We start from the raw sequence: 19,382 nt of genomic DNA, 5'->3' as shown, positions 1-19,382 counted from the left end.
AAAAAGGGGTAAAGTGGAAGATGACCTGTCAGTCAGTAGGCAGCTCCGGCCTTTTTAGCCTACTGACCATGTGGAGGTCTTTCCAGGTTCCTGGTACTTTTCAGTATCCTTTTGTGCCTTTGGTGCATGGAGGGTTTTTTAATAACTTTTAAAAACAGCAGGAGCTGTTACAAATTATTTCCTACTGCTTAATGACACAGTGGCAATTAGACCTTTTGAGAATTATTTTTCTGCTTTTGCACACTGCATAAAAGTTTTCATTGAGGGATACACAGTTGCTCTGAAGTTTTTTCCCTTGCTGGTTACATTTAATTTAGAACACAGCTGTATGTATGATTCTTTTCATTATGCATTTAATCTGCTTTACTGTTACCAATTCACCTTTTTCACAGAATCAAAGAATAGTTAGGGTTGGAAAGGACCTTAAGATCATCTAGTTCCAACCCCCCTGCCATGGGCAGGGACACCTCACACTAAACCATGTCACCCAAGGATCTGTCCAACCTGGCCTTGAACACCACCAGGGATGGAGCATTCACAGCTTCCCTGGGCAATCCATTCCAGTGCCTCACCACCCTTACAGTAAAGAACTTCTTCCTTCTAACCAGTCTAAACTTCCCCTGTTTAAGTTTTAACCCGTTACCCCTTGTCCTATCACTACAGTTGCTACAGTTTCTCAATCCCACTGTCCATGTCACCGACAAAGATGCTGAACGAGATCGATCCCAACACCGATCCCCGAGGGACACCACTTGCTACTGGTCTCCAATTGGACATTGAGCTACTGGCCACAATTTTTTGTGTGCAGCCATCCAGCCATTACTTTATCCACCAAGTGATCCATCCATCAAATTGATGGTGTCTCTCCAGTTTAGAAACAAGGATGTCATGCAGGACAGTGTTGAACGCTTTGAACAAGTCCAGGTAGATGACATAAACTGCTTTGCCTCTGTCCATCAGTTCCGTAGCCCCATCATAGAAGCCCACCAAATCGGTCAGGCAGGATTTCCCTTCAGTGAAACCATGTTGGCTGTCACCAACCACCTTGTTTTTCATGTGCCTTAGCATGGCAGGATCTACTCCCAGATTTTGCCAGGCACAGAGGTGAGACTGACTGGTCTGTAATTCCCTGGGTCTTCTATTTTTCCCTTCTTGAAAATGGGGGTTATATTTCTCTTTTTCCAGTTGTCAGGAACTTCACCTGACTGCCATGATTTTTCAAATATGATGGACAGTGGCTTAGCAACTTCATTTGCCAGCTCCTTCAGGACCCATGGGTGGATTTTATCAGGTCCCATGGACTTGTGCACATTCAAGTTGGTAGGATGATCTCACACCTGATCCTGTCCTATAGTGGGCCTAAGGTCTTCATTCTCACAGTCCCTGCGTCTGCCTTCCAGGACTTGGGTGGTGTGATCAGAGCATTTGCCAGTGAAGACTGAGGCAAAGAAGTCATTAAGAACCTCAGTCTTCTCCAAATCCAGAGTAGACAGTTCTCCTGATAGCTTCCAGAGAGGGCCCACGTTGTCCCTAGTCTGTCTTTTATTTGCAATGTAATTATAGAATCCTTTCCTGTTATCCTTCACATCCCTAGCCAAGTTTAATTATAACTGGATTTCTTATGACTCAGTGAAGTTCTTCAAAATCTTTCCTAGTTTTCATAGAATCATAGAATCATAGAATAGTTAGGGTTGCAAAGGACCTTAAGATCATCTAGGTCCAAACCCCCTGCCATGGGCAGGGATACCTCACACTAAACCATATCACCCAAGAACACTCTACTTATTTTGTATTCTCTTCAAATTTTCCTCTCACATATCTCTTCCCAATTCATTAATATGTACATTAAATAAACTAATCCTTCTGCAGGTTCTTGGGGCAGCCAACTACTAATCATTTGACATGATGAAAATTAAGCATTTGTTCCAATTATTTATTTCTATTAGCCACTTTCTATACCCTATGATAGCACTCATTTCCTTAACAGCTTCTTGTGAATTGCCCTGCCAAAAACTTTTCAAAAGTCAACATAAATTATATTACCCTACTTTCCATTTTCCACCCTACTGGCAACCTAGCAAATGCTACTTGACTTGGGAAGTAGAACTGGCCTTGCCTAGTCTTACTGGTTACATCCTGTAACTACTGGCATCTTTAAATCCAGACACCAAATATCTTGTTAAAGAATCCCAAACAAGCAAAATGCGTGGTCAACTTTAAATGCATAAGTAGTCCTGATGATGTCTATGACACTAGGAGTTGCATATCTAATTATAGATGTGTATAAGTTTATTTTTCTTTGCTTTCCTATTGTTTCTAATGAAGATATTTTTAATCATGTTTTGTGTTATTCAATGTGGAAGTTCTGATACAAAATGCATCATTAAAATGCATTAACTGCCATATTTTAGAACCTTGTTGTTGTTGTTGTAATGAAGGACTAGAGGGCCACAAAGAACTGTAAGGTCAAATGAGCCTTTCATTTACAATCATAGAATCATAGAATAGTTAGGGTTGGAAAGGACCTTAAGATCATCTAGCTCCAACGCCCCTGCCATGGGCAGGGACACCTCCCACTAAACCATGTCACCCAAGGCTTTGTCCAACCTGGCCTTGAACACTGCCAGGGATGGAGCATTCACAACTTCCTTGGGCAACCCCTTCCAGTACCTCACCACCCTTACAGCAAAGAACTTCCTCCTTATATCCAATCTAAACTTTCCCTGTTTAAGTTCGAACCCATTACCCCTTGTGGGGGTGGATAGATTGGATAAATCGTTTCTCAACCGTTTGAACTCCTGGGACAGTTTTTCCACAGCTGAGATGATGGAAGGGGTGAGACTGTCTTCGAACTCTCGGAGTTTATGAATCATTTCATCCACTGTTGGTGGTATTATGTCATTCCAGGTTACTGTTGCCAGTGAGTGGGCATATGATGATGGTGCATTCCGTGTAAATTTCCGCCACATTGGTCATGTACATTCGACTTCATCTGGATCTATGGGTGCATTCCTGGCATCTGGCTTACAATAGATCATCTCTACAATGGCTGATTCCCTCAGAGACTGGATGCCTTTCTCTAGAGTAGTCCACTTGGCCGAACAACTCATAACATCGTCCTTGTACAGAAACCTTTCTTTCACAACTGCCAAGAGCCGCCTCCAAAGGCTGAGGGATGGTTTCTCTTTTGCAATTGCTTTGTCAATTCCCCCTTCCCTAGCAAGTGATCCCAGCTGCTTGCCTTCCCTACCTTCTAGTTTGTGATCGTAGGCCCCATTGTCCCAGCATCGGAGCAACCAGGTGATGATGTGCTCCCCTGGATGATGAGTAAAATCTTTTTGTATATTCCATAGCTTGTTTAAGGTCCGAGGTAGAGAAGTCACCTCTTCTTCTTCTTCTTCCTCTGATTCATGTAGTAATAACTCCTGATCAGATGCTGTCCCGTGTAGTAAGTGCATTGGTTCTTCATCCTTCACTGTACGAGTTGCTTTTTTTGCCTCTTGTTTGCTTTTCCCCTTGCGTATAGGAGCAAACGATATTGGAACAAATTGGTCCTCTGGTTTAGTTGCAGTGATTATCCCTGTGGTTGGAGTGGCTGCAGTATCTGTTTTCGGGGTTGGTGCAGCCACTGTGCTTGGGGTTTGAGTAGCACCAGCAGCTGCACTGTCTGTCGCTGTCAGGGTTTGGGTAGCTGCTGTACTTGTTGCTGGGGTTGGTGTAGTTGCTGCGCTTGGAATTGGATTAGCTGTGCTGTGTGTTGTAGTCAGAGTTTGGGTAGCTGCTGTACTTGTCACTAGAGTTGGTGTAGCTCATGTATTTGGATTTGGAGTAGCTGTGTTGTCTGTTGCTTTGCCATCATATCCAGAGACATTTTTTTCCCTTTGAAGGTACTGGACAGTGTTGAACAGTGCTCTGTAAGCATAGGCCAAGCCCCAACACATTGCCATGATTTGTCCCTCTCTGGTTTGGCCAGGATTACAACACATTTAAGTGTTTTACTAATTTTTCTGTATTTTGCACTTGTTCAGTGGTAAAGTTCCAAAGCACTGGAAGGGCTCACTAGCCTAGATACTTGCCCATACTATCCCACACAGCCTGCCACTCATGACTGTCCAGCCTTGGGGAAAATCTCCAGGTCCTCCTATATCGTCTTCTAACCCTACACAAGATGCAAACCTGACTCTGCTTAACTTTAGAGATCAGACAAAATGGTCATGGGTAAAACACACCCTGTATGTGTGCCACAATGGTGATCCCCATCACAATCAGCAGGCAGGTGTCAAGGGTACCCAAAGGCCATTCAAAACCTTCAGAAATCTCAAATGACGTTGTAAATAGTCTAGTGGGGGAGCTGGGAATGTAAGGGAATGTCTCTTTCATAGGTTGACCACCTGTCGTGGTTTAAACCCAGTCAGGTAACTTGTTCACTCACTCCCAGTGAGTGGTGCCGAGCTGACAACAATCGAGGTCCGTGTCCGTCTCCCCCCCCCCCCCCCGCACCGGGGCTCTCCCCTTCCCCGCTCCCGGAGGAACGGGGAGGAGGATCGAGAGAGTGCAACTCCTACGGGTTGAGACAAGAACAGTCCAGCAACAAATCACCACCGCTACTATCAGCTAAAAAAATGATAAGGGAAAATAACAAGGGAAGAGAATACGATACCACCGGCCAAGAAAGCGAGTTCCACCCGGAAGCCCCTGTCCTTCCGGGTAACGCTAAGTTACCCCCCCCCACCCCGGGCATGACGTGCTGTGGTATGGAATACCTCCCCAGCTAGCCCTGGTCAGGCGCCCCGTCTCTGCTTCCTCACAGCTTCCCCTCCTCCCTGGCGGAGCATGAGCCTCACAGAGTGCTTGGTCAGGGTAAACATCACTTAGCAACAACCGAAAACATCGGCTTCACCAAAACTGTTCTCAAGCTAGAAGTCAAAACACAGAACTGCACCAGTTAACACAAAGTAAAAACATGACTGCTACTGCTGAACCCAGGACATTATCCAACCCTTATTCCATACCGTTCACGTCGTGCTCAGATCCCACATTTTCAATACACCATCGCTCTCCCACATATATACATCCATATACATACAGACCAAGAGGAAAAAATCATTTTCTTAGTGCATGGACCAATCCCTATAATGCTGCCGAGTCCATTCGGTCCATGATGTTCCAAGTTCATTCTCTGTTGGGATGATGGCTGGAGGGAAGTCAGGGCCAGTCACTGGTGACCTGGAGACATCTAGTTGATGGGCTATAAAAGCATTACACAGCAGGCAACAGCATACAATTGAGTTCACTGGCTGTTTTCCCCTAAAATCAAATCCCCTTGAGGTATACATTGGACTTCCCCATCTTCCCGCATTACCCACCAAGTATATCCAGGTCCCTGAGCAAAAGCAATCCCACGAGTGGGTTTGCCTTTACCTGAAGCAGGAATTACCCAGACTGTCTTCCCCAGCAAATTCTTCATATGCACCACGGGAACTTTGTCCCCCTCTACAACATGTAAAAGTTCTGACTGGGCTGGGCCGGCCCGGTTGGCAGATCCTCTGGTGTTGACCAACCAGGTGGCCTTTGGTAAGTGTGTATCCCAATGCTTGAAAGTTCCCCCACCCATTGCTCTCAGTGTAGTTTTTAACAGCCCATTGTACCGTTCGATTTTCCCAGAGGCTGGTGCGTGGTAGGGGATGTGATATACCCACTCAATGCCATGATCTTTGGCCCAAATATCTATAAGGTTATTCCGGAAATGAGTCCCATTGTCTGACTCAATTCTCTCTGGGGTGCCGTGTCACCACAAAATCTGTTTCTCAAGGCCCAGGATGGTGTTCCGGGAGGTGGCATGGGGCACAGTGTATGTTTCCAGCCACCCGGTGGTTGCTTCCACCATGGTAAGCACATGGCGCTTGCCTTGGCGGGTTGGTGGCAGTGTGATATAGTCAATCTGCCAGGCCTCCCCATATTTATACTTCAACCATCGTCCTCCATACCAAAGAGGCTTTAACCGCTTGGCTTGTTTAATTGCAGCACATGTTTCACACTCATGAATAACCTGGGCAATAGTGTCCATTGTTAAGTCCACCCCTCGGTCACGGGCCCATCTATATGTTGCATCTCTGCCCTGATGGCCTGAAGTGTCATGGGCCCACCGGGCCAAAAATAATTCACCTTTATGTTGCCAATCTAAGTCCATCTGAGCCACTTCAATCTTAGCCGCTTTATCCACTTGTTGGTTGTTCTGGTGTTCCTCAGTGGCCCGACTCTTGGGTACATGGGCATCTACATGACGTGCCTTCACCACCAGGTTCTGCACCCGGGCAGCAAGATCCTACCACAGGGCAGCAGCCCAGATGGGTTTACCTCTGTGTTGCCAGTTGCTCTGCTTCCATTGCTTCAACCACCCCCACAGGGCATTTGCCACTATCCATGAGTCAGTATAGAGATAAAGTACTGGTCACTTTTCTCGTTCAGCAATGTCCAGGGCCAGCTGGATGGCTTTCACCTCGGCAAATTGACTCGATTCACCCTCTCCGCCAGCAGTTTCTGCAACTTGTTGTCCAGGACTCCATACAGCTGCCTTCCATCTCCGATGCTTTCCCACAATACGGCAAGAGCCATCAGTAAACAAGGCATACTGCTTTTCACTTTCTGACAGTTTATTATATGGTGGGGCCTCTTCAGCGCGCATCACCTCCTCCTCTGGTGACATTCTGAAATCTTTGCCCTCTGGCCAGTCCATGATGACTTCTAGGATGCCTGGACGACTGGGATTTCCTATTCGAGTTCGTTGTGTAATTAGTGCAGCCCATTTACTCCATGTAGCATCAGTTGCATGATGTGTAGAGGAGACCCTGCCTTTGACCATCCAGCCCAGCACGGGCAGCGGGGGTGCCAGGAGGAGCTGTGCTTCAGTGCCAATCACTTCCGAAGCAGCTCGCACCCCTTCATAGGCTGCCAGTATCTCTTTCGCAGTTGGGGTATAGCTGGCCTCAGATCCTTTATATCCCCGACTCCGAAAGCTGAGGGGTCGATCTCGAGTCTCCCCTGGTGCTTTCTGCCAGAGGCTCCAGGTAGGACCGTTCCCCCCAGCTGCAGTGTACAGCACATTTTTTACATCTGGTCCGGTCTGGACTGGTCCAAGGGCTACTGCATGAACTATCTCACGTTTAATTTGCTCAAAGGCTTGTTGCTGCTCAGGGCCCCATTTAAAATCATTCTTCTTCCGGGTCACATGATAGAGAGGGCTTACAATCGAACTGTAATTTGGGATGTGCATTCTCCAGAACCCCACTGCACCCAAGAAAGCTTGCGTTTCTTTCTTATTAGTTGGGGGAGACATTGCTGTTATCTTGTTGATCACATCTGAGGGGATCGGTCTACATCCATCTTGCCATTTTTTTCTCCAAAATTGAATCTCCTGTGCAGGTCCCTTGACCTTACTCCGTTTTATGGCAAAACCGGCTTTCAGCAGGATTTGGATTATTTTCCTCCCTTTCTCAAAGACTTCTTCCGCTGTATCGCCCCACACAATAATGTCATCAATGTATTGCAGGTGTTCTGGAGCTTGCCCCTGTTCCAGTGCAGTCTGGATCAGTCCATGGCAAATGGTAGGGCTGTGTTTCCACCCCTGGGGCAGTCGGTTCCAAGTGAACTGGACACCCCTCCAAGTAAAAGCAAACTGTGGCCTGCACTCTGCTGCCAAAGGAATTGAGAAAAATGCATTGGCAATATCAGTCATGGCATACCACTTGGCTGCCTTTGACTCTAGTTCATACTGAAGTTCTAGCATGTCCGGTACGGCAGCACTCAATGGTGGTGTGACTTCATTCAGGCCACAATAGTCTACTGTTAGTCTCCATTCTCCATTAGACTTTCGCACTGGCCATATGGGACTATTGAAGGGTGAGCGGGTCCTGCTGATCACCCCCTGACTCTCCAGTCTACGGATCAACTGATGGATGGGAATCAGGGAGTCTTGGTTGGTGCGATATTGCCACCAGTGCACTGTTGTGGTCACAATTGGCACTTGTTGTTCTTCAGCTTTCAGCAACCCCACAGCAGAGGGATCTTCTGAGAGACCAGGCAAGGTGGACAGCTGCTCAATTTCCTCAGTCACCAAAGCAGCAATACCAAAAGCCCACCGGTACCCTTTTGGGTCTTTGAAGTACCCTCTCTTGAGGTAGTCTATGCCGAGGATGCATGGAACCTCTGGACCAGTCACAATAGGGTGCTTTTGCCATTCCCTCCCAGTCAGGCTGATTTCAGCCTCCAGCACAGTCAACTCTTGGGATCCTCCTGTTACTCCAGAAATATAGATGGGTTCCACCCCTTGACAGCTTGATGGCATCAGGGTACACTGTGCACCGGTATCTACTAGAGCCTTATACTTCTGTGGGACTGATGTGCCAGGCCATCTGATCCACACAGTCCAGTAAATCCGATTGTCCCCTACCTCCACCTGGCTGGAGGCAGGGCCCCTCTAATGGTCGTCACAGCGTTGGACACTTAAGTCGTGGTAAAAGGGATTATTCTTCGTTATCACAGGAGCTGGAGTAAAATCAGCTCTTCCACTCCATCTGGGAAACTGCTCACCAGAGACTGAAGCCGTAGCTCTCATGGGACGATCAGTCTTGGCCCTTGCTCCCCTCTTCAGTTCACTCACACATTCCTCCAAAGCTGAAGTAGGTTTTCCATCCCACTTTGTCATGTCTTCTCCGTGATCCAGCAGGTAAAACCATAGGGTACCCCGTGGCGTATACCTCCTGTATCTCCTCTCTCGAACAATAGGATGCCTTTTGTTAATAGCTGCGACGTGTGTTGGTGCACGTGAGGAGCTGGATAAATCAGATAGATTGCCCCTCAATTGTTCGAGGTCCTGGGACAGTTTTTTCACAGCTGAGATGATGGAAGGGGTGAGATTGTCTTCAAACTCTCAGAGTTTATGAACCATTTCATCCACTGTTAGCGGTACTATGTCATTCCAGGTCACTGTTGCCAATGAATGGGCATATGATGACGGTGCATTCCGTGTAAGTTTTCGCCACATGGGTCGTGTACATTCAACTTCATCTGGATCTATAGGTGTATCCCCGTTATTCGGCTTGATGTGATAGATCATCTCTACGCTGGTCGATTCCCTCAGAGACTGGATGCCTTTGTCTATAGTAGTCCACTTGGCCGAACGACTCGTAACATCGTCCTTGTACAGAAACCTTTCTTTCACAGCTGCCAAGAGCCTCCTCCAAAGGCTGAGGGACTTTTTCTCTCTTGCAATTGCTTTGTCAATTCCCCCTTCTCTAGCAAGTGATCCCAGCTGCTTGGCTTCTGTACCTTCTAGTTCGTGACCATCGGCCCCATTGTCCCAGCATCGGAGTAACCAGGTGATGATGTGCTCCCCTGGTTGACGGGTAAAATCTTTTCGCATATTCCGCAGCTCGGTTGAGGTCCGAGGTTGAGAAGTTACCTCTTCTTCTTCTTCTTCATCATGTGATGATGACTCCTGATCAGATTCTGGACCGGGTGGTGAATTCATTGGTTCTTCATCTCGCTTCACCCTTTTTGACTCCTTTTTTGCTTGTTCTCTTGCGTACAGGGGCAACTGATATTGGTACGAATTGGTCCTCTGGTTTGGCTGCAGTGATTATCACTGTGGTTTGAGTAGCGACTGTACTTGTTGCAGTTGAAGTTTGAGCAGCTGCTATACTTGCCACTGGGGTAGCTGCGCAGTTCATTGCAGCCAAAGTTTGAGTAGCGACTGTGCTTGTCGCTGGGGTTGGTGCAGCTGCTGTGCTTGGAGCTGGGGTAACCGCGCTGTCTGTTGCAGTTGAAGTTTGAGCAGCTGCTGTACTTGCTGCTGGGGTAGCTGTGCTGTTCATTGCAGCCAAAGTCTGAGTAGCGACTGTCGCTTTGCCCTCAGATCCGCCGACATTCTTTTCCTTTTGAAGGTGCTGGATAGTGTTGAACAGGGCCCTGTAAGCATAGGCCAAGCCCCAGCACGTTGCCGTGATTTGTCCATCTCTGGTATGGCCAGAATGACCACACACCTCATTTAAGTGTTTTACTAATTCTTCTGGATTTTGCAGTTGTTCGGTAGAGAAAGTCCAAAGTACTGGAGGGGCCCACTGACCTAGATACTTGCCCATACTATCCCACACACCCTGCCACTCATGGCTGTCCAGCCTCAGGGAAAATCTCTAGGTCCTCCTACATCGTCGTTTGACCCCAGACAAGACCCAAACCTGAATCTGCTTAACTCTTGAAATCAGTAGTGGGCAAAACACACTCTGTATGCGTGTTAGCATGGTGATTCCCATCACCATCAGCAAACAAGTCTCAACAGCATTAAAAGGCCATTCAAAAAATTCAAAACTCTCAAATGTAAATGGTCTGGGGAGACGACTAGGAGGGTAAAAGGATGTCTCCTTCACAGGTTGAGCACCTGAGGAGGAGAAAAAAGATGTGTAATTGCTAAGCACCTCCATCATATACCTCCCAAAGTATAAAGGTGGCGACCACACTGGGAACATAAGCCAGATCAGTTTCATGATCAATGATTCTATTGTATTACAAGTCATTACCATAAAGTACAATGGGACAAAAACCTTAGCCCAAGCCCCACACTTGAAAAACACTAATACAGCAAATACCGGATGGACGTAAGATATGATATACTGAAACTGTGAGATCAAGAGGAAAAACCTTGAGAGCCAATAAATCAGCATTGTGACGAGTGACTATCAATCCAGTCAGATCTGCTCTTATCTCAACCCCTCGTGCCCCACGTTGGGCGCCAAAAAGAACTGTCGTGGTTTAAACCCAGTCAGGTAACTTGTTCACTCACTCCCAGTGAGTGGTGCCGAGATGACAACAATCGAGGTCCGTGTCCGTCTCTCACCCCCCCCCCGCACCGGGGCTCTCCCCTTCCCTGCTCCCGGAGGAACGGGGAGGAGGATCAAGAGAGTGCAACTCCTACGGGTTGAGACAAGAACAGTCCAGCAACAAATCACCACCGCTACTATCAGCTAAAACAATGATAAGGGAAAATAACAAGGGAAGAGAATACGATACCACCGGCCAAGAAAGCGAGTTCCACCCGGAAGCCCCTGTCCTTCCGGGTAACTCCCAGTTACCCCCCCCCACCCCGGGCATGACGTGCTGTGGTATGGAATACCTCCCCGGCTAGCCCTGGTCAGGCGCCCCGTCTCTGCTTCCTCACAGCTTCCCCTCCTCCCTGGCAGAGCATGAGCCTCACAGAGTCCTTGGTCAGGGTAAACATCACTTAGCAACAACCAAAAACATCGGCTTCACCAACACTGTTCTCAAGCTAGAAGTCAAAACACAGCACTGCACCAGTTAACACAAAGGAAAAACATGACTGCTACTGCTGAACCCAGGACACCACCCGTGGGGGAAACAAAAGATGTGTAATTGCTTAACCCTTCCATTATATGCCTCCCAAAGTATAGAGGTGATGACCACACTGGGAACACAAGCCAGATCAGTTTCATAATCAATGAGTTAAAAAAAAAGTACATAAAGTACAGCGAAACAAGAACCTTAGCCCGAGGCCCCCAGCTGATAATCACTAAAATGGCAAATAGTGGCTGTAAGTAAGGTAAGACGTGCTGAAACTCTGAGATCAACAGCAACAACTTTGAGAACCAATAAATCAGCACTGTGATGAGTGACTATTAATCCAAAACCAATAAATGCTTATCACAAATATGATGAGACACACTCTGGTCAGATCTGTCGTTATCTCAACCCTTCGTGCCCCACATTGTGTGCCACAGGGAACTGTCATGGTTTAAGCCCAGCCAGAAACACAGAACCACGCAGACGCTTGCTCACTCCCCACCCCTCATTCCTCCCCCTTCTCCCGGAGGGATGGGGAGGAGAATCAAAAGAATGTAACTCCCACGGGTTGAGATAAGTACAGTCAAGTAACTAAGGTATAACACAAAACTACTACTGCTACCACCAGTAATAATAATGATAAGAGAAATAACAAAGGAAGAGAATACAACTGCTCACCACCTGCCGATTGATACACATCCTGACCCGAGCTGTGATCTAGCCCTTCCAGGTAACTACTCCCTGTTTACATACTGGGCATGACATGCTATGGTATGGTATGGGTGTCCTGTCCCCGCTTCCTCCAGGCTTCCCCTCCTCCCTGGCATAGCATGAGACTGAGAAAGTCCTTGGTCAGAGTAAACATTACTTAGCAAGAACTGAAAACATCAGTGTTATCATCATTGTTCCTGGGCTGAGAGTCAAAACCACAGCACTGTGCCAGCTACTCAGGAGAAAAATGACTGCCACTGCTGAACCCAGGGCACCTATCACTACAGTCCCTAATGAAGAGTCCCTCCCCAGCACTCTTATAGGCTCCCTTCAGATACTGAAAGGCTGCTATGAGCTCTCCACACAGCATTCTCTTCTCCATGCTGAAGAGCCCCAACTTTCTCATCCTGTCTTCATATGGAATCTGCTCCGGTACCCTGATCATCCTCCTGGCACTCCTCTGGACTTGTTCCAACAGTTCCATGTCCTTTTTATGTTTAGGACACCATAACTGGACACAGTACTGCAGGTGAGGTCTCACGAGAGCAGAGTAGAGGGGCAGGATCACCTCCTTCAGCCTGCTGGTCACGCTCCTTTTGATGCAGCCCAGTATACGGTTGGCTTTCTGGGCTGCAAGCACACGCCGCCGGCCCATGTTCATTTTCTCATCAACCAACATCCCCAAGTCCTTCTCCACAGGGCTGCTCTGAATCTCTTCTCTGCCCAGGCTGTAGCTGTGCCTGGGATTGCTCTGACCCAGGTGTAGGACCTTTCACTTGGCTTGGTTAAACTTCATAAGGTTGGCATCAGCTCACCTCAGAAGCGTGTCAGGGTCCCTCTGGATGGCATCCCTTCCCTCCAGCGTATCAACCAAACCACACAGCTTGGTGTCATTGGCAAACTTGCTGAGGGCGCACTCAATCCCTCTGTCCATGTCAGTGTCAAAGACGTTGAACAAGACCGGTCCCAACACTGATCCCTGAGGGACACCACTCGTTACTGGTCTCCAGCTGGACACTGAGCCATTGACCACAACTCTTTCCATGCGGCCATCCAGCTAAATTTTTATCCACCGAGTGGTCCATCTATCAAATTGATGTCTCTCCAATTTAGAGAATAGGATGTCGTGCGGGACAATGTTGAACGCTTTGCACAAGTCCAGGTAGATGACATCAACTGCTCTGCCCCTGTCCATCAGTTCCCTAGCCCCATCATAGAAGGCCACCAAATTGGTGAGGTAGGATTTCCCCTTAGTGAAGCCATGCTGTCTGTCATCAAGCACCTTGTTGTTTTTCATGTGCCTTAGCATGCCTTCCAGGAGAATCTGCTCCAAGATTTTGCTGTTTATCCCCAGAAGCGTTCATGAATGTCATCCACCAGCCCTTGTTTGAATAATATCCGTAAGAGAGCTCTATTTCAGTAGAAAGCTGCTTTGCCTAAGCAGCCAGGTATTCAGCCATGCACAGAAGGCTCCTGTCCTAACAGCTGATGTGTGTAACTCCTTTAAAACATTTCTTTATAATGGCTTTTGCATTCCCCAAATCCATCACATCTGTTCTGTATTTGCTGTCCTTTCTCCCTTCCATTCTGACCTCCCTGTAGGCAAAAGCAAGAGATCTTTAAATCCCTACCTGGTTCTCATCTGAAAAACCCGTACTCAGCAGCACTCCCAAGGTCAGAGGTCTCTCTAGTTCTGCTTTGTGATACCCAGCACATTCATAGTGGGGAAAACTACAAAGAGGAAAGATGAGACTACCAAATGAAGAGCAGACAGAAACTGGTGAAGAAGGGTCAAAATAAAAATACCAGCTATTAGAAAAGACTAATATTGCCCTTCAAACTTAAGAGAAGTAACATTTCCTGATACAGGATTTTGCATCATTTGAAATGTCAAATTTAAGACACTTGCACTACTCTTCAACAAGTCCAATAATTTACTGAACTCCCTGGGAGTGTGAATACTGAGCATAGAAAACGCCTCTGTGATTCTGCCACGTGTCCTGTTAGTATCACAAACTCATTTTCATCAGGATAGATGTCACACTAGAACTGGTCTGAAATTTTATAAATGACAAATGAAGAAAGTTTTAGGGGAAAAATGCCAGTTTGTTGAACAACAGAAGGTTTGTTCCAAACATCTTGAGTTTCAAAACTTTCTTCAAATCTCAGCCAAGGTCCCAAGTCTTTGTCCCTTGAGAGCAGGAGCAGTGTGGCAGTCTGCTTGTCAGGACTCCCACGTCTAGCTCTGAGGCAGCCAGCTATGCCAGAGGTTTCAGACATTCTGCCACAGTGCCTGGAAGTGAAATGCCTGGCATGAACCATTAATGCTCACAAGGCTCCCAAACACTATATGTAGAACAAACAGGGAGCCTGGAGGAACTGGGTTTGGGTACCAGAAGCTGTGGCTCCTGGTCAGCCCTGTGCAGAATCTGAGGAAGTAGACATTTTTGTCAGCTTTGAGATTGCCTATATGGAGCCCAAGCAAATGTCAGATGTGCTTCACAGCTAAGTGCAGGAGTGCACAGAAAATGTATACAGAAATTTTTAGTTAGTCTTGAGATGAAGCCTTGTCCTAGGTTCAGCTGTAACAGTTATTTTTCTCCTTCCTAGTAGCTGGTGCAGTGCTGTGTTTTGCCTTTAGTCTGAGAATAATGCTAATAACACACCTATGTTTTAGTTGTTGCTAAGTGATGCTAAGAAGACTGCCTCAGGGGTAGAAACACAGCCCTACCATCTGCCATGGACTGATCCAGACTGCACTGAAACAGGGGCAAGTTCCAGAACACCTGCAATACATTGATGGCATTATTGTGTGGGGTGATACAGCAGAAGATGTTTTTGAGAAAGGGAAAGTAATCCAAATCCCTCTGAAGGCCGGTTTTGCCATTAAGCAGAGTAAGGTCAAGGGACCTGCACAGGCGATTCAATTTTTGGGAATAAAATGGCAAGATGGACATCACCAGATCCCGACAGATGTGATCAACAGCAATGTCTCCACCAACTAATAAGAAAGAAACACAAGCTTTCTTAGGTGTTGTGAGGTTCTGGAGAATGCGCATCCTAAATTAAAACGCAGAACTGTTATTCACTAAATCCCTTAATAGCAGAACTAGGGACCACTCACTGAAACTGGTAGAACATTGGATAAAAGCACAGATGAAAGAAAATTCTTCGATGTGTAGCGGCTACACAACTTCTCAAACTCGGACCACAGGAAGCTGTGGAAACAGACAGTGTCAACAGTCTCAGAAGGGGATTAGAGAAATCCATTAAAAATTCCATGAGAAAATACCGAAGGAAACAGGAAGGATGAATCCTCTCCTATTACTGTACAACACTTAGGGATGATACTAGGGGAAAGGACTGAAGAAAGTGGCCAAGCTTGCATTTTCTCCATAAGTAGCATCCTTTACCGCCTTCTTGGAGAAGGATTACTAGATGCACCAGGGGTCTGGGAGTATCTTATGTTCCTTTAAAAAGTATTGAAACTTCTTCTAAATATCTTTGTTGGTTTAGGTATTCCACAAGTTCTACTGCTGATTAAAAACAAGATAATAATTAGATTAAAATCCCATTAAATGAAGGAATATTTTAACCCATTCTGTTTTCTTTTTTTGTGCTTAGTCTGAGTGTCAAATACCCACTACTAAGCCAGTGAACCACACTTAGAGATACCTAAAGCTTCCTTTCAGATGCAGTATAGATTGTGTTGAGAACATCTCTTTTTTCCTATGTCACACTCATTTTTCATTTTGACATATTAAGGTACTGTCACTCTTGTGCACATTAAGCAGGTGCTAAGTATTAACCCTCATGCAGAGAAAATCGGAATGCTTTAGTGGCTCTAGAGCAAACCTTCAGGAGCTCCATCACATTCACACACAGACATGCTCAATAAGCCTGGTTTCACGAGTGTTATCTTTAGATTTTGCTGATCATTTTCTCCAGTTTGTCAGATTAAACAAGATTACAGGGTTGCATTGTGTACACCGAAACAACAATTTGCTCACTATATGTTGATCTGTTAATCATTCATTCTTGGAAATGTCACTTTTTCCATTTAAGTTTCTCTCATATTTAATTTAGATCTTTCTTATGGTTAAATTTCTGTCAGCTAGAATGCAGGTAGTTAAAATACTGTGATAAGATCTATAGTTTCTTACATCATATATTAATTTACAAACTGAATATAGTTCTCAAACAAAGAAGAATACAACAAAAATTAAAATTGTTCCTGTAAGGCCTTTTTTTGAGTTGGATTATCTGTGAGAATTAATCTTTTACTGTTTTCTCTTCCCAACAGTATTTAAAATAAATGTGGCATAATCTTCAACACTAAGTAGATAATCAGTACAGTTGGTCTGACACATCTTCCATTCAGTGTTCATGTGTGCCTTTGAATTTGTAAGTTCTTTAAACTTTTGGGGGAGATTTAACTCTCTAACTACATGTAAGTAGCTTATTAGCAATACGCAACACAGCAACACAGGGTCAAGCAACACAGTAAGTATTGAATAGATAAAAGTGAAATATGTAAAATTCTGCCTCAGTAAGATAATTACTTTCAGTATATTATTCCCAATTATATTAGTTTTCTATTATTAATTTCACAAGTTCATTTTTGTTTGTAAGAATACTTGTCAAAATAGATGCAGTAGCAAAACCTTATCAAAAAGAAACATGCCATAAGAAATTATTCATAATTTTAAAAATTCAAGTACATGGTGATTTCTACACTTGTAGATAACTGAAAACAAATTTCAAATTCTGCTGGCTTCAAATGATATTTTTTTTCAAATTGATGATCTGATGTCATTTGTCAGTGTTTGCATTGCACCAGTTGTATCCTCTATTCACTGTAGTACAGGCGATACTTTAGATGGTGTCTCTTTATTTAACAATGCAAAAGAGCTTTATGATTGACTGAAATAACAGACTTTTTAACAAACATGCGTTTCTGTCTGTAAATACATGTGTACACACATGCACGTTATATGATGAGGCCAAATGATGCACCAGTCAAATACTATTAACCACACTATGTATTTTATCATCACATATCGTAACTGCAGTGTATATACAGGTATTTCACACACTGTGAGCAATTCCACAGGCCATTGCCAACTGAAAGGTATGAGACACTTCAGGTACCTATGTAAACATCAAGTTTAGCTAATCTAAAATGAGGGTAAGTGATTTTGGTTTGGAGAGTCACCTGTTATGAATTCACCATTCATTCCTATTCCAGAAGAGATTTTTTACTTGGAAACTGGTCATTTAAACAATAAAATTTAAATCTATGTTCTAATATTCGTGTCATCTGCCCTTTAAAAATTCTTGGTTATTTGATACCAGAAGCTGGAACAGGTCAGCTTTGTCAGGAGTAAAAAACAGAACAAACAAAGGTGTTTCTTAAAAACAGCATATTGTGGACTTATATCTATTTAAACAACAGATTTGGAGAATGTGCTGGTTTTGGCTAGGATAGAGTTAATTTTCTTCATCGAAACTATTTTAATGACCATAGTGTCTTTAAACTCTTCCTCAACGACCTGCCTCTGCTTTATTTTTCATGGCAATATCGTGAAACACCTGTAATTAGAAAAAGGGCATTGCATAAAAATCTCGTAAAGATATTTTTCAACACTCCATCTCAGCATTGTTACCAATCATTATATATTGCCTATTACTGAGGAACTGTAAATGTAAGCAAAGTAATAGTTTACAGCTCGTACACAGCATAATTCAGAATAAATTCTCTTTTATTCTCATTCATTTTTAAGGAGGGACTGTACCTTCCTTGTCATAGTTCCCTTTTTTCCATACTGCTGGGTACCTTCCAAAAATGGCATCAGCACTAATATTTTATATGTACAAAGTCCAATATCATACCCATTAGTCAAAAGTCAGTAACTACTTTTAACTGTAAATGTAATGAGCAGAAGCTTGGGGTGAGGGCAGAGGATGGCCAACTGCTGCTTCTAACACTACCCACAAGGGTAAGTGGAAGAGAATGCCAGTTGTGTCAGCTTAGTAGGAAGTCCCCTAACTTACTGACATGTGGAGATGTGCCATAACTTTGTATTCAGGTTGTCACTTGAAACTGATAATGACATTTTGGTCACCATAAAAGGAAGATGTACCTTTGAAAGATGGTATTTGGACTAAACCTGTCAAGTTTGTCCAAAGCTGATTGCCCCAAATTCATATGAAAGTTTATGATACAATTGCTTTTTAAAGCAATTTTCCAAAGCAGAGCTGAATCCCATTAACAGTACCAGGCCTACATGCTATACAGTTCACTGGATCTAGAGGTTGTCTGATGAGAGAACAAAAAGTACTGTATATTGGAATATAGTAAGAATGGCTTGAGGCCATATTTGACTAGCCAGGCACATTTTTTATTTATCAAATTTATCATGTAGAGGCTATTGTAAATACTGAGCTGTGTTTAAGCCAATAGAAAGTATCACTCAATTTTTTTGAAGATTGAGACATAATTGTGCTTTGATTCTTTCTGTCTGAAAGGTTCTTCTCTGGCCAATGGAAGCTTGAATCTGCACAGCACTGTGAAAAGGAAACTAGAGAGGGAGAAAGATTATGTCTTCGATAAGAGACTAAGGTACAGCGTGCGTCAAAACGAAAGTAACTGCCGGTTCAGGGACATTGTAGTCCGGAAAGAAGATGGTTTCACACATATTTTGCTGTCGAGTCAGACTTCAGATAACAATGCACTGACCCCAGAGGTAAGCATGTAGACATAAAAGCCAAAGAAAGTCATCCTAATGTGTGGGTTATCTTGAAAACATTGCACTTGAACTGGATTTTATGTATTTTTCCCCTAATTAATTCTCTTAAGAAATACAGAGTTCAGATATGTCTAACTTTTTCACGCTTGGGATTCCAATCTAAAAGATTGCAAAGGAAATAAATTTTTAATTTATCTGTCTGAAACCAAAAATCAGAAGAAAGGAATGGCAGAATTAGTATGTTCAGCAAGGAGTTGTGTGAAGCAATTTTTCTCATGTTGAAGTTACTGATATTTACTATCCTTGGGAGAAATCTGGTCTCTTTCATTTTATTAATTTAAATAGTGCTCCAGTTGTTGCAAATGGAGAATTTCAGGCTATATGCTGAGACTATAATTCTAAGAATGTGTCTTGATCCCCAATTACTTTTTTTCTGAATCACTTTATGAGCCCTTATTTGTGAAATTTTAACCAATTAGAGGCTCTATTCTCAGCTGAATTCATACAGTTGTACAGTATATTAATGAATCCCCTTGTTCCAAATATTATACACTTAAGGTCAGATTTGGA

The 19,382-nt window shown here is 44.4% G+C and overlaps 1 protein-coding gene across 1 annotated transcript in view; it reads left to right on the top strand.

Annotated features, from left to right (window-relative positions):
- The window catches only part of LOC133282379 (chromodomain Y-like protein 2), a 110,759-nt gene that overhangs the window by 66,656 nt on the left and 24,721 nt on the right, over positions 1-19,382 (top strand). The window contains exon 3 of the mRNA XM_061478401.1: positions 18,592-18,809. Coding sequence (XP_061334385.1) covers positions 18,592-18,809 — 218 coding nt within the window. The remainder of the gene's footprint in view (positions 1-18,591; positions 18,810-19,382) is intronic.

Source organism: Pezoporus flaviventris, unplaced genomic scaffold, assembly GCF_033815535.1.
Source record: "Pezoporus flaviventris isolate CSIRO_AGI_PZ_B2104156 unplaced genomic scaffold, CSIRO_AGI_Pfla_v1 ptg000121l, whole genome shotgun sequence".
NCBI classification, from domain to species: Eukaryota; Metazoa; Chordata; class Aves; order Psittaciformes; family Psittacidae; genus Pezoporus; species Pezoporus flaviventris.
The sequence above is the reverse complement of the archived record's forward strand: the minus strand, read 5'-3'. Positions and strand labels throughout refer to the sequence as shown.